This window comes from Atractosteus spatula, chromosome 1 (assembly GCF_055471065.1).
Source record: "Atractosteus spatula isolate fAtrSpa1 chromosome 1, fAtrSpa1.hap1, whole genome shotgun sequence".
Classification (NCBI taxonomy): domain Eukaryota; kingdom Metazoa; phylum Chordata; class Actinopteri; order Semionotiformes; family Lepisosteidae; genus Atractosteus; species Atractosteus spatula.
The window spans coordinates 39,427,948-39,443,326 of NC_142706.1; the positions used below are offsets into that span (position 1 = coordinate 39,427,948).

Below are 15,379 nucleotides of genomic sequence, written 5' to 3' on the forward strand. Positions count from 1 at the left end.
AAATTTTGTTTTATAAACTGAACATCTGGAAACATTTTGGAACTGCTACAGAATTCATGTCCTTCCTTGTTTGCCTTTGCTGTAAGATCAAGTGACATGGGTTCTCAAGTGTATCACAATCATAAAAGGCACTCATATAGCGCTGAGAAAACGAGCATTAGAATCGCTGATTTGTCGTGCAGGGGCCTTGGGTTCAGTTCCGGACCTCAGGTGCTATAAGTGTGAAACTCTCCCTGTGTTCACGTGGGTTTCCTCTGGGTGCTCCGGTTTCCTCCCACAGTCCTAACGCATACTGGTTGGTTAATTGGCTTCTGGGAAAACTGGCCCTGTTGCGAGTGTGTGACTTTGCTTGTCTGCTCAGCAATTGACTGACGTCTCATTCTGGGCGTACCCCACCTTACACCCTTAGCAGTTAGAAAATGGATGGATGGATGAATACTCCATGACAGTCAGTTACAAGATACAGTATATGAGCTGTCAGCTAGCTAAGCCTGAATACAAGCAGTCAGGAAACCCCACAGCAATCAAAGGGTAAGAGGAAGAAGAAGATCACTTTATTAGCCATATACAATTTAGTGCATCAGGAATTTGTCTTTTCGCATACCCCAGCTTGCTCTCCATGAGACACAAAAACAGGGAGAGAAGCTTGGGGTCAGAGCACAGGGTCAGCCATTTATACGGCGCCCCTGGAGCAGCTGGGGTTAAGGGCCTTGCTCAGGGGCCCAACGGAGTAGGATTCCTCTGCCGGCCGCGGGTAAGTGGTGTCTGGTACCTGTTTTGGGGTAGAGGAGTTGGGCCGGTCCGAGCCAACGCTACGCTTAGAAGCTGGGCTGCCTGGGACCTGGCAGGGGTCTGGCAGGGGTCGGCCTTCCACTTCCGCCAGCATGCACTCCTGGTACAATGAGGACTTGAGGAACCTGGTGTAACTATCGAACTTCATCAGGTTGAAGATCTGAAATGGAGGTTTGAAAAAGATATTACAAATCCACTAACCTTCTTTGCTGACCACTAGTTAATTTATTTCATACAGATCACATCAAGCCATTCTTATTAACAGTTTCCAGGTTTTATTGAACATAGTTTCCAATTACTGTAAATTATTGGGATTCAGATACTGTAGGTGAGACAATACTTAAGTCTGAGACTTCACAGTTTCTGGTGTTCGTTTAAAAGCAAGAAGCAGTGATTCTAAGCTTATCATTCCGTAAAATTACTGTATTGTCTGTAACAGTGTACATCCTAGCTTTACACTAACATTTCACATACTTTAAACTGAGCTTCTACACTCTCCAGAACATCTCAGGTTACTGCAGAATGGCCAATTATTTTATATGGCACAGATCATTTAACAGAATAGTTCCTATTAAATTTATCAGCCACCATGTTTATCTACTTCGTTTCAGCTTTAGTATTACCAACCTGAAGCTGCTGTTCCTTAAACATATCTGGACGTGGTGCATTTAGGATGTCATCAGCCAGCTGGGCCTGGCTATCAATATTAACCGGGGTTGTGGCCTTGCTGGATAAGAAACTGTTATAGATCTCCCTGGCTCTCTGTGAAAGCTTAGGACAGAAAAATACAATTAGGGCTATCAATCTGTCTTAAATCTGAAATGCATGGTTGAACATCTAATTTATCAAAAAATGTCATTTTAAAAGCCTTATCTACAGTGCCCTCCAAAAGCATTATGGCAGCAAAGTCAAAACTGTTCTTTCTGCTTTACAATCAAGCAATTTGGTCACGAACCTAATAGGAATGACAAGTACAATATAATAAATGTTTTGGTTCCAAGTCATTCCATTAATACATTTAATATTAGAACAAAAATAAACTTTAGCCTAGTGATTTCAAGTGACCAAAAGGCAGTAAGTGCATGAATTCTATGACCCACTGTCTGGTCAGGGTTTGTGAATTTGTTCTTCAGCATGCAAAAGGCATTCTCAATTTTATTTAAATCTTGTCCAGACAGATTTGTCACTTGATGAACTCCTTGGTAGCAGTGGACATTAATATTGAGTCATTCTTATGCTGCATGGTGAAACACCATCCAATAAGCACAGCGTTTTCTTTAAAATCTTCTACAAACTGCGGATTGCATTCACCTCTGCACACTGGAGGTTGTTATTAAATTTAAGGGTGGTTTTAGGGTTTCCTTTGACAACCCTTATAATTTTTCGATCATCAACCGCAGATGTTTATCTTGGCCGATTGGTAACCTGTAGTCTCTTCCTACATCAGTAGATTCTTGATTGTTGATTTTGGAATATCCATATTCTGTGCCAAGGTTCTGATTGTGTTTTTCTTCTCTTGCATATTTCAAATGGCCTTTTCTCTTTGTCAAAAAGGTATTTTATTTCCATTTTGGCTTTCAGCTACACACAGTAACTCATTTTTGAGTGAAAGTACTGAAAGTATTTCTAACAGGACTTCTGAAACTATGGTTTGGTTTTCATGAGAAATTATTATTATAATTAGGGGTTCACAGTGAAAATCACAATTTAGACTTTCCTGTCCCATAGCTTTGGTGGGTACAATAGTTAAGTTATTAGAATAAGAACAGAGAAATATAAGCACAGCTTTGGATATTTCTCCAAAATACCTTTTTTATATTGAAAGCTGCAATACCTACATTAGCTAAAATGGTTCCATACAATAATAAGCCATAAAGCAATAAACTCTGTTAATATTTCTTCATCTTTATTTAGTGCTTTTACCTGCTTTTTGTCATTTTCTGGAACATGGCTGAAAAATTCACAGGCCTGCCAGAATAAAATATTTTCTTCACTAAATTCCTTCTTAAGAAATTCCTAAAGAAACAAAATACAAAACATTATTTGATTAAACATACAGTATTAACATAGGTTATTCAAAACAAAATAAAACTGACTTTAATCTTTTGTCCAGTTAATTCTGATTAAATATTTGCTTGTAAATTACCGACAGCTGATATTTTAGAACTCAGTGGGGAAAAAAAAAAGAGACAAAAAAGATCTCACATGCTCTACAATGGCTTTCACGCAAAGAGAAATCGAATGGGCATACCGAGAAATACCTGACACCAACACGGTCCTGCAGAAGTCGTTCGAAACAGACAGCCCAGCTCGCCACACGCCTCTCGGTGTGTCTCCGGTGGCTCTGGACACTCGGAAGACTTGCATTGCTGTTCAGGCTGTTTTCACTGCCACAGCCCTTCAAGTCTACACTGTTCAACTCTGTAGAATGACATGGGAAAAAAAAAGTTCCATGTCAAAAACAGTAAAAACACAGGATTTCGTTGAATACACAAAACAAAGAAGATCTGAGTAGGCAGATATGATGACTTCTTCAAAACTGTCAGTGACTGGAATTTTACTCATCTTCTACAAAAATGAAAAAAACAACAGTGGCAAGGTAAAGCAAAACAATCAACATCTGTCAATTTAAACGGCAGGAGAAACAGGAAGAAGAATGGACTGGTCAATTGTTTTGGGAAACATCAGAGCAGAGGGGATCAGAGATGTCTCCAAGACTTTAGGTTCCCCTTTACCTGTCCCAGCCATTATTACACTGGCCATTCTGTCTTTCGTTTTGATGGCATTCAAAGAGTCCTGCTCTAGAAAGACTTTACAAAGCCACAAATATCCTTAAATCCGCGTCTCCCTGTCCCACAGCTCTCAATGATTGACCAATTCCTTTAAAAAATCTCTCAGATTGTTAAAGAATTTCTGACTTCCTCTGGAATTCTCCCACATTTCCATATCCATGAATCCCCATTCTCACCTCCCTCCATACATCAGAACAGATGACAGATGACAAATGTGATAAGGCCAATCAACCCGGCTCATTTCCTAGTTAGTAACTAATTGATTCAAGTGTCTCATTCACCCATTTCGCAAAACAAGCCAGTTTGTTCCATACTCCACTGCTCCCACAGCTTTGGGTAAGGAGGCGTCATTTGTTCTCGGCTTTGAGTCTGGACCTGTGTTGGTTCGTGTTTCAGTATTTATTCTGGGTTTAATTTGGAAACGGATTGAATACTTTTATCGTGTTCCTTTGTAATCTTCTGTTCAAGACTAAAAAAGTTCAATTCCTTCCGCCTGTCAGTACAGGACATTCCATTAAACCCCAGAATATACTTGTTTGCTCTTCTCTGGACTCATTCCAGAGCAGCAATATTTCTCCATGATGTTTCTCTGATAATCCAGAGTGCAAGCCTTTGTGAATGTTGGTGTTGTCACTTCTTCACTGTCTTGGAGCCCTTTGAGTTCAATTAGTTCTTTCTCCGGTGTATTCACGTTTTCATTCAGGATCTAGAGTTTCTGGCTGTTACCACAGATGTAATCTGGCTGTTGGGTGTTCCTCTAGGGTGCTCTAAATGCTGAACAAGCTCCAGAACATTTGTTTTAACACCACTGTTTTTAAGTATCAAATGTTAAGTTTACTTTGATGCAGAGAACTGTATTTTTAGAGATGAGAAACAGCTGTGCTATTTCTCTACAGCTCGTAAATGTTATCGCCTTTACTGACAACAATTAACACTTTTTCCAGCTCCTCCCATAAGACTGACTTGCAAAGTAGTCTAACAGTCATCAATTAGCTAAACAAATTAAAATTACTTTTGTGTAAAGGTAAACAAAGACAAATTGCCGACTACTAACCACTATTTAGTAAACAAATTCTTACCCAAGTACATACTGGGCTTTGTTCTCCCTCCCCTAAATTTTCCAAGTATTTTCACAATGTCTTCCTTTTGTTCTCCTTATTCTTATAATTCTGATCTATTCCTTATTCCCCCATATAACTAAAGAGGCTCCACAGCTCTGAAACATTGCTTATTTATCTGCATTTTACTTTGCACCATGTTATTAGCCTACTTTATTCATTACTATTTTAGCATTCTTTTTCCCAATACATAAAGTGATGTACAATAAAGAAGTTTAAGTTTTAAATTTAATGTAGGAAAAAATCAATATACCATGCTGTACAAGCACATTAAAGAACAAGAACCGGGTAAAGTGTTTAAAACTATCTGTTATTAAGGGGGAAATTTACATATTTGCAGCACTGGAAATACATACTGTAGGGGATTTTAGCTAGTCAAGATTCCTCCTGTGGGCACGATTAAGCCTACCTTCATGTTTCACCCAGTGGTATATGTAAGATTCTGATGGTGTTTGTGAAACTGGTACTTTAATTAACAGTATAAGATGCTAAGGAAAAAACAAAACTTTCCAAAGAGATGTCAGGTTATAGCAGTTCTCTACACGGAAGGAGAATAACCATACTTCAAGTAAAGCTAAAGTAATTAAACTTCTTTTAGGTCATGGTTTCAATAGGTAGTGTAACTGTTTTAACCTTTTCTGGTCCTTTTACTTTTGTTTTTTCTCCTCAGCAAACGTTTCTCAGTAGCTGCAGTTTGCCCATAGCAGTAACACTGATTAGTTACAACTTTGATTTCTACACTCTTTTAATATGAAATTTCCTTCTCCCCCTCTTCAAAACTCAACCGTGGTATCTCCACTGATACTTATACAGGCTGTGTGGCAGCGTGGCCCTTTCTAATGCTATAGATTTTATATTTACATTACTCACTTTTCCTACATTTTATTTTTTCAAATTGGATATACATACAGTATGAATATTTGCACATAAATAATTAACATTTTAAGTACAACACATAAGATTTCTCCTTTTATAATCTACCACTGGCTTTCAACCCAACACACTGCTGTGCCACCATTTTGGCTCAGGGCATAAGAAATGTCACTGATAAGAATGTCAAGAGGCCATTAAGACCATCTTGCTACCCATCTTGTATGAAAACTGAAGGCAATTATACTTGCACGTGTTCTGTAAAAATGGGACAGGACGAATGCTTCTCTTTACTCTGTGCATTGTGACAGGATAATGGCGTGTAGCTGTCAAGTGGAGGACAGACACAACTCTCAATGATGTCATATTCTGATAAGCATCCATCCAGCAGCTGGATAGGCTGTTGATTGGAATGCAGTGTATCTGCAGCCCGTTGTGAACTCACTGTTGGTTTACAGACAGAACGTGGAAACACGCAGGCCTGCAGGCTGCAAAACCCAATAGAACCCCAGACAGAAACCTTTACTGAAAAATACTGCTTCATCAAACTTTCATAATTGTATAGTGACATGCTAAGTTTTATCAGAAAACCCATCTACCTGTAACGTTTTTTCATTACAGAGACCTAGCAGAAACAAGGAATTGTATTGCAGCCTCTTGCAAAACTGTTTTTATCATTAGGAAGCTGTTACTCTTACCGGTATAAGGTAGGACAGTAATTAAGTATACAATCTGACATTCAAGAAAAACAGAACTGGAAATGTCAAAATCCAGTTTTACATAATTTACTGCTGTTCAATCTCAGCAAGTTTATTCCTATTACAGTAAACCTTCAGTTCAATGGGGGAAGGGAAGTCCCTTATTGCAGGAAGTCCTTTAAATCACAAATGATGTTTATTCAGCTGAAAAACACTATTAAAAGAGATAAATATATATATATATAATATATAATAACTGGATCTCTTGACTTCATTTTTTGCAATTGTGATCAACACAGTCAATAAAAATTGTTCCTGTACCTTTCACATCATAAATATACAAACTTTTTACTTCATGTGTCACAAATACTATATCAAATTTGCTAAACTTTAGGAAACACACACACCCATCCATTTATTTTCTAATTGCATTACCAGTGCATGGTCGCAGGGGAGCCAGAGCCTATCCCAGCAAGCAGCGGGCGCAAGGCAGGATACACCCTGGACAGGACATCAATCCCATCACAGGGCACACAGACACAAACACACACCAGAGCCAATTTGCCAAGAAGCCAATGACCCTACCATTATGGCTTTGGACTATGGGAGTAAAACTGAAGCACACAGAGAAAACCCAGGCGAACATGGGGAGAACAAATAAATTCTACACCACCCCAGGACTTGAAGAATTGAACCCAGGGCCCCAGCGTTGTAAACTTTACTTTACCTTAAACATACAGAGTAAAACACGGCATCGTTTTAAGATAGAAAATACTCAGGCTACCATATGGTTCAACAACTATAAAGGTGTTTGCTTAGACTAGAGAGGCAAGTTTGCAGTTGGCTTACAAATACAAGTGTTTGCTTGTATTGCCTATGAACTTGTGAGTGTTGTCAGTGAGACATGTAAAAACCTGCCTCCTCAAACTGTAATTATACCTCTATCAGGTCTATAAGTCATGCATGTAGAAGCAAGCTCTAATATCCCGTAAGGTTTACACTTGCAGAGAGAAGAATATCCATCCATGTAAATACCATGTTCATTTCCCTGTCACAGAATACCATGCAGGCTTTATGGTCATTCAATACTGTAAGCAGGAAAATATCTTCAATTCAAGGTACAGAATTGAAAAACCAAAACGCTTTTAGAACATTGTAGGATACAAGTAAAGCAAGATATTTTTAAATATGGCTCTATACAAGAATGTGCAATAAAAATCATTAATAATTTGTTAAGTCAAGGCAACTATTTGCAGTCTTTGAATTTTATACACAATGTTCTCCTGCAATTTTAATTAGTAATACCAATAAAGCATATATAGTAGCATAAATAGCACATATAGACACATACATAGTCTTCAACGCACACACAGGTATAATCTACTCTGCCTCTCCTCACAAACATCAAGTATAATCTTTAACAATTCCCTTCATGAAGGTCCAAGAACTGGCTAGCAGAGAAATTAATAACAGAAAACCCTTCACAGCATTCTACACTGTTGTGAACATATTAGCTTACCAGGATATAGCTGGTAGGACCCTGTGTGGTGCCACTTCACCAAATACCTCAAACCACTGACAGGAAACCATCCTCCAGAATCCATAACATTCTCATCAGAAAATTCCCATAACAGGAGGGGGAAAGCTCCCCTTGAAGGCATATGGCATTCTGCTGCTTATTGTTCAGTCCAAAGACACTGTGGTTTAGGCTATTCTTTATGCAGCTGAGCTCCTGCAGCAGTCACGGAGCTTAAACACATTGATTGTCAGTCCTCTGGCCTCCAGCAGGAAAACAGATAGGGTGACCAACACAAAGCTCTTAAGAGCTGCAGATAAAATATTTAGTTGAGAGAGCGGTGGGAACTATAGACTCCTGTTGGCCACGGATCTTGCAATATTAATGCGATGCTGAAATAAACACTAACAGACCTACTTAGAAAAAAATGATGTAAAAACCCTTTAATAAGGTAATTCTTACAATAAAATGTCAAATGCAATCTAGTTATATTTCTATTTTTGTGCTGTATGGAATAATTGAAAAGACTTCCAGTAACGACTGCTCAAAAGATACACAGTTATGCTGAAAGTATTAAAACGTGCAATGGCACTCAGTTAAACTCCATTCGGAGAGGCTGGAATGTCAGTAGAAAATGTCAGAGCACATCCCCCTGTTGAGTCCCTCCAGCTTCTCGGTGTGAAGACAAACTGCACCAATGTGTGTGGTAAGAAATGTGTGCTTGTGGGTTTGCTCATTTTAAGATAATTCTTGCACAAAAGAAGGCACACTGGAGATGGGAGATTTGTTGTTCCCATTTTGGAATAAATCTGGAATCGCCAGGTATTTTTTACTTTATACCCCCTCAGTAGTTTAAGAGTCTCAGCATTACGGTTACAACCCTTGTACAGCACAGGGAGAATGATGACCTGGGCATGCAAACCCCCCGGAGCCATTTGTTTATTTCCAGTCTGTGAAATTTACAGTGCTTGACAGGCTCTGTTCCCTCTAATATGTGTACGCACTGAGCAAACTAGAGTGCCACATGACACAACCATCAACGCAAAGTGAGCGACGTGAGGGTAAATGTGTTAAAGTAACTTGAGCATGTCCAAAACACAGTTCCAAAACATCACAGGAAAGTTTGATTCACTTGTAACCTACTTTTTTTTTTCTTCCACAGCACAATATACCCGGGAAGTAGCTGTTTAAATTCAATTCATGCAGAAACATGTGGTCCCTACTATTTTTGGAGTTATAGAACAACATATTTTAACATCTATAGTCCCCTACAGCAGATTTAGACCAAAAGACACAGCACCACTGAAATCCATTTTCAGAGACTTAATCACTGAAATGAAGCGTAATCAGTTCTGACATTAAACGGAAAATAAGAAGATATAATGCCAAATTGGCAGTTTTCCTTCTTCCACATGGAAAGATATGAAGCCTGAGAAATCAGTTTGTATTTTGTGAAAATCTACAAGACATATGATATATTTTGTATAAAATAAAAGCATTACATCAAATTTGGATTTTTTAAAAAAACAAACATCTCACCAAAGTTAAAGCAAAATAAACTAGAACTAAGAAAATAAAAAAACAGCAACATGACAATATTTAAATTATTTCTGAACGCATCAAATCTATTATATCAGATAAAACTTCAACAGTGGAGTGCCTATTGTGGTATGAAGCCTCCTGAGTGCTAGGCCAGTTTAGGTTTGAATCAACAGAAGCTGACATTAACAGCAAAGGAATGACAAAAGGTCTAGCGAATGTTAAGTGCAAACTGTTATTATGGGTGGTTGAAGGAAGATTACCCAATCACTATCCCAGACGAGGAGGCGGCAGTAAACACTGGCCCTGCTGTGGTTTGCCAAGAGTTACCACTCCTGGACAGATGGGGTGTGGGGGAGTGTGGTGGGAGGGTGCTATACGCTGCTTTCGTTCTAAGGTACTTCATGTCTTCAGAGGAATTTTTAACATCACTGATATTTTTACTGCAATTCTGAAGCAATCAGGTTCTACTTATATTCTAACATGACGCAGGTATGTGGGCAAAACGTACTAGTCCCTGAAGGACATAACCTTATGCTCACCTCACTACCCCACATTATGCAGTACTCAATGAGCACCTTTAGTGTAGAAAAAAATCATTTCATGGTAGTAATTTTTTACTACTGCCTTTACATCTTTTTTTCACGAAAATGTATTTAGAGCAATGCTTCAAATTCTGCAAATTCTCTGTGTAAATCTTAGTTTTGGAACCACATTAATAGGTAATTTCAGGCATAAACTAAATTATGTAACTGACAGAGTTTATTATCTAGGTCAATATAATTTATGGCAAAGCTATGGTTACATTCTTTTTCTTTACATGACTGAGACTGAGCTGAAGTGGCCCATTACTGCACTTTCCTACAAAGGCTGTCATTTCCACCAGCGCTTGTGAGACAGATTGAAACCAACTTTAATGTCACATTGGAGGAACGTATAAGGTAAGCATGAACACACATTGTGCTGGCTTGTGTTACACCAAGGGCAGCAAGAGACGCTGATCTCACAGGGGCTGAAACAGGGGGAAGAAGCCTGTTTACTGCTGGTGAACATCCTTAAGGCCAGGCCCTAGATTCTGACATAATGAGGCTCAACTTTAAAACTCCAGTGCCATCCGACTGAAACAGTGTCGATTCCAATTTTTTCAGAAACCTTTTCAGAGTTTCAGAAACAGAAAACCTGTTTCTGAACTCTACAAAAACTCATATTTTTATACTAAACGATATCTTGTGCATAACAGCTCATCATGAAACAACTGGAAATTTAGTTTGTTCTGAAGTATTTTAAGCTCTAATACCACTGTCTCATTATTTTGTAATTTCCATTCTGCTTAATTAAGATTTTCCATATATTTACTTTTATGTGTTACGTTGTTTCAAGGGTTACGGAGACCAGGAGCATTCAGTGGAAGAATAGGGAGCAAGGCTCATGCTATAACCTTGGTATCTTGGTATATATTGGTAAGATTACGTACACAAACATTCTTATCCATTGCTATTTATTTTAGTTTAGATTAATACTCAAGATACCAAAAGAACTGATATTCCAATAAGAGGAATGAGAAAAAAAATGTTGCCACCTTTTACATATTTAGAGATGTTTGATTGTTTAGAATGAAATGTCTTCTACTGGTATTACAACTTAACGCAGAAAGATTCCAATGTGATCGATCTGCATGTAGAGTTAACTACTAAGTAAGGCTTGGGCAAAACCGATTTGAAGTCAAAATAGAATCAAATCAAATTTCTATTTGATTCTATTTGAGATGTATTCAGAAGCCTGCTTGTTTACAATGTAATAAGACCGCATCACATTATCAGAAATTCTGTTGCCTTGTTCTAAATCGCAAAATATGGTGTTGCGTGTACCAGGAAATTGAGCCTATTTTGCGATGTAAAATTGGAGATTTTACAAGTTACTATGTACATTTAACTTTTATTGTGGTTTGAAATGCGCTCATCAATGCTGATTCTTTCTAACCCCGAAATATACAAATAGCGCTGCAGTTCCCCTTTAATCCAAAAAAGGCATCTTTTCACCTTATCCAATGTAAGAATATCAGGGCATTGCTACACAGCGAGTAATGATTCATTATTACTTTTCATCTCCAGGATGTACACTGGTACATAATAAAAACTCACGTCAAGCTTTACCCCCTAAGCTTATGTTTGAGTATTTTATTCCTTTTAAAAAATGTAGTTATATTTTTTTATTTTAGAAATCATACTCTCCTAGTATGATTCCCAAAGACATGTCTCCTAAAAAGTAAAACAGTCAGAAAAGTCAGGAGAAGCTAATAATGGTGATAATAATAATAATAATAATAATAACAACAAACATTACGAAGCCAAACATACACATTATGAAATTGGATTCAATAAATTTATTAAAAACTAATTAGAGAAAAAATAATTAAAATAATTAGAGGGCCATAAAGTTATAAGTATCCTATCTCACATCTAACAAAAGAGTTTTCCGCCCAGAAAGTGGTCCTGAAAAATACGTGAAAGGAATGTCCTACACAGTACACTGCTGGGGTCCAACTTCACAACTTCACCCAGCCCCCTCTTACTATGGTTTCTCCACTAGTTTCATTCTTGTTTGCCAGGACCACACAAGCAGACAAACTACATGCAGAGGATGCAGGTTGTAAAAACAGCAGCTTGTACTTCACTTGACAGAGTGGTGTTTGGTTTTTTCAAGTGTCTATGTAAAATATGCAGTTACCAGAAAAGTTTTTAACATGGGAGCTATGACAATTTCTATGAAAGAATGCTACACTTAATTCTTTTTTTATGTTTGGAACCTGATTGATATTACCATTTTACAATATTTAAAATGACGTAAATGTTGTGATTACAATGACTGAGTTTAAAAATGTATTTTTTAACTTGTATGGTCCAAGCTACAGTATCATTTAAAAGAAGCATTTTACCCTTAGGTTTAAAACCCAAACAGGGATGAAGTCGTAGTTGTGTCAAAAACATGTATGAACAAGAAAACCAGTTGGAGAACATTGTCCTTGGTGTTTTATTCTAAACTCCTCAGTCAGGATGGCATCTCTGTACAGTCACAAACACCCTGCTATCGTTACATGGTTTACATCTTTACACTGATATTATTGTGGAATGTGAATATGAGGATGATCTACACATTAAAGATCCTCTTAGAACCAGCAATTGACAGTAATGCCAAGCACCACCTTAAATTTATCAGATATTATAGTTGTAAAAGGAAGAAAGTGTTAGAAAATGTCAGCAGCTTTATTGTATTACTTTATGTATTTTCTCATCTCTAAAATAAAAAACGAAGCAGGAGATTAAAGAACATAGGTAATAAAAGTGTTTCCGTGATGTCAAGATATAAGTAATTAATTATACTTATAAACTGTATTTATAATAATGAATACTGTACTTGAAAACTTCAGTTATTTTACTAAACAGCTTTTACCATACTGCAGGTCTAGAAAAGCATATCCACATTTCCTTTGCATAAGTGATACTGTATCATCTGAATTAAAGCAATGTAAGTTGTAATTTAAAGATACAAGGGTAAACAGGCTTTTTTGTGATTTTACATTAAAGAACACTTTCTTCTCAATATATAGGATAAGGGTACACAAGTAAAGCATCTGGATATTTTAAGTTAAAGGTTTGGTAACCCATAGTACAAATAGAAAACTTTAAGATCAAAACAGAAATACAGTTACAGGTGCCCCATTCCAACTTAAGAAACAAAACTATATAAACAAAAGAAGGAAGATAATTATTGATTTTTAAAGCTGCATTTTCAATTACATTTAGATCAATTCCTTAGTGGAAATGTGTATAGTTGTTAAGCATGCCCCCCAAAAAACTTTCAAGAGTTTTACAATTGCTTGACCCACAGCTCAATTGCTAGCTGGTTAAAGTAGTTGACCCTCCTTCATTTAACTTGGGTATGAGCTCTGATTAAAGAAAGCCAAGCAAACACTGAAGGTCACTCTAGGCTACAGGTATTTGGCCTGTTTTAAGAAACAGATTTAATAAATAGACAACTTGAAGACAAGAAAATAAATGAGCAAACAAATTCATTCTTCTAACATTATTTTTTTACTATTTCAACAGAACAATGAATTTTGCAACAAAGATCTACTGACTCTTCCAGTAATTTATAAACATTTGTATGTCTTTAAACCGGCTCTCCAGTGTTGCAAATCTCTAAAATCCAAAGTTTAAAAATGCAGGACCATCTTTTCTTGGGGAGATTTACCTGTTTCCTGGAGCAGAATATTATTGCTTATTTATTATTAAAATAAAGCAGGAAAATTTTAGGTTTCTACAACAATTATGAATAATCTTACAGGGGACATATACAGTAACGGACCTTCCTTCTAGTCATTTGCCAACATCAAGCATTTTTAAAGTGATAAGGGAAAAGGGGTATGGTCCTGTAAAATGCAAGTCTACTACACATCACAAAAAAACAACATTCTGAATTAACAGTTATCTTCAGCCCTATTCAGCAGGACAGAATTATCAAAAGCAATCTTTCATGCATTTTATTTCTTTCCAGCTAGAGGCCACAACAGCTGGTTGTTTTGTATGTTGTCAAATGGTGCCACACATTGTGGCTTTCTATCTAATGATCACCAGGGCTGAAAGACCTTTTTGTGCACTGAAATTTAGATAGCAAATTCTGAAATATTTTTTTTAACCAAGCCAAGTCAGTCAACTTCTGTGAGTAAGCTGCATTGCTTCCAGTTCCAAAGTAGCAAAGACAAAGCAAGGTTTACTCACCCCCGTCAGAGACAGCTGCAGACTGCAAAAGAACACAAAGAGACATGAGTGAGCAGCACCCTTCGTGACACCACATAAGACAAAGCCTTAATTAGCCAGCAGCCCCCTAAGACATATCCAGGGATGCTGATTACTGGTGGCAGCTTGTTAAACAACTTTCTTTTTTAGAAAGAAGGCATGACTAAGACCAAGTGATTAGATGAGGCTGCACACATTTCTTTTCACACAGCTGTTACCAGCACACTACTAAACTCCACCCATTTCCAGCAGTGCACCAAGGAGCTAACACACCAGACTTGTCAGGTAAACAAACACTCTTAATGGACAATGCAAATCACTGACAAATGGCAACAGGGCAGGCATGTGTGTCTGGGGAAGTAATACAATTATAGATTCTTATCACATAATGAATCATTAGGATTTGGTGAGGGCGATTGGGAGGAAAAACAACTGCTCCATTTACAGCACAGTAGTAGTCTTCGGCTATTTGCACTTCCTCTAGGATTTCTTCCCATGGAATTCCAGGTTTTATGCGAATCATGTTAGTCACTGATACTGTATGCTTTAGGCTTTTCTTTCTCCAAGTGATCTTTCAAGAAGGTTGATATTATTTCTAACAAGAATATTCATTTATTCAGAGGCAGGTCAGTACTAGATGGGACACTTCCAGGAAAAACCAGGCTACTGCCGTAAGTATTGGGGGACCAGTAGGTGGTGACATTCCCACTGGATTGGATTTTCCAAAACCATGACCCAGTATGGTGACTAGTGGAACTGCATAGTCTCTTCAATTCCCATGGCTCTGTTCTAAGGATGTAAGTGTGTCAAACCTGGTGTCATAACTAAAGTCCACTCTGAAATTCAACAATCTGACCTTCCTGATGTGCCGTGTAGTGAGACTTCAGGAGCATAATAGATGTTATGTGTCACCAGGCTGACAGATGGCTCCATTTCTATCAATTTAAAGAGCTTTGACATTAAAAAACGCCATAAAAACTCAGTTATTATCAATTGGTATCTTTAAAAAGCATTCTACCTCTCACTGGGGCAGTTGATTTTAAGCTCCCTCCAATGCAAATCAAGACACTAACAGAATATTTGAATGTAACCTAGTGACAAATGTTTCAGGCAACTTAAAGAAGACAATGCTATTATTATGTAAGACTAGCGTGACCCCAGTTGTCTTCACTATATCACATGAAATGATAATGCTGCAATCTGTAGTTTAAGAGTGGCTGGAACAGCCCCTAAAATTAAACCTTTATCATTCACAGGC

The 15,379-nt window shown here is 37.6% G+C and overlaps 1 protein-coding gene across 1 annotated transcript in view; it reads right to left on the minus strand.

The window, feature by feature from the left end:
- The window catches only part of rgs12b (regulator of G protein signaling 12b), a 96,988-nt gene that overhangs the window by 23,624 nt on the left and 57,985 nt on the right, over positions 1-15,379 (minus strand). Inside the window, exons 4-8 of the mRNA XM_088911456.1 lie at positions 14,104-14,125; positions 3,044-3,213; positions 2,716-2,808; positions 1,420-1,563; positions 773-952 (exon numbers count right to left, since the gene is read on the minus strand). Of these exons, the coding sequence (XP_088767582.1) occupies positions 773-952; positions 1,420-1,563; positions 2,716-2,808; positions 3,044-3,213; positions 14,104-14,125 (609 nt within the window). The remainder of the gene's footprint in view (positions 1-772; positions 953-1,419; positions 1,564-2,715; positions 2,809-3,043; positions 3,214-14,103; positions 14,126-15,379) is intronic.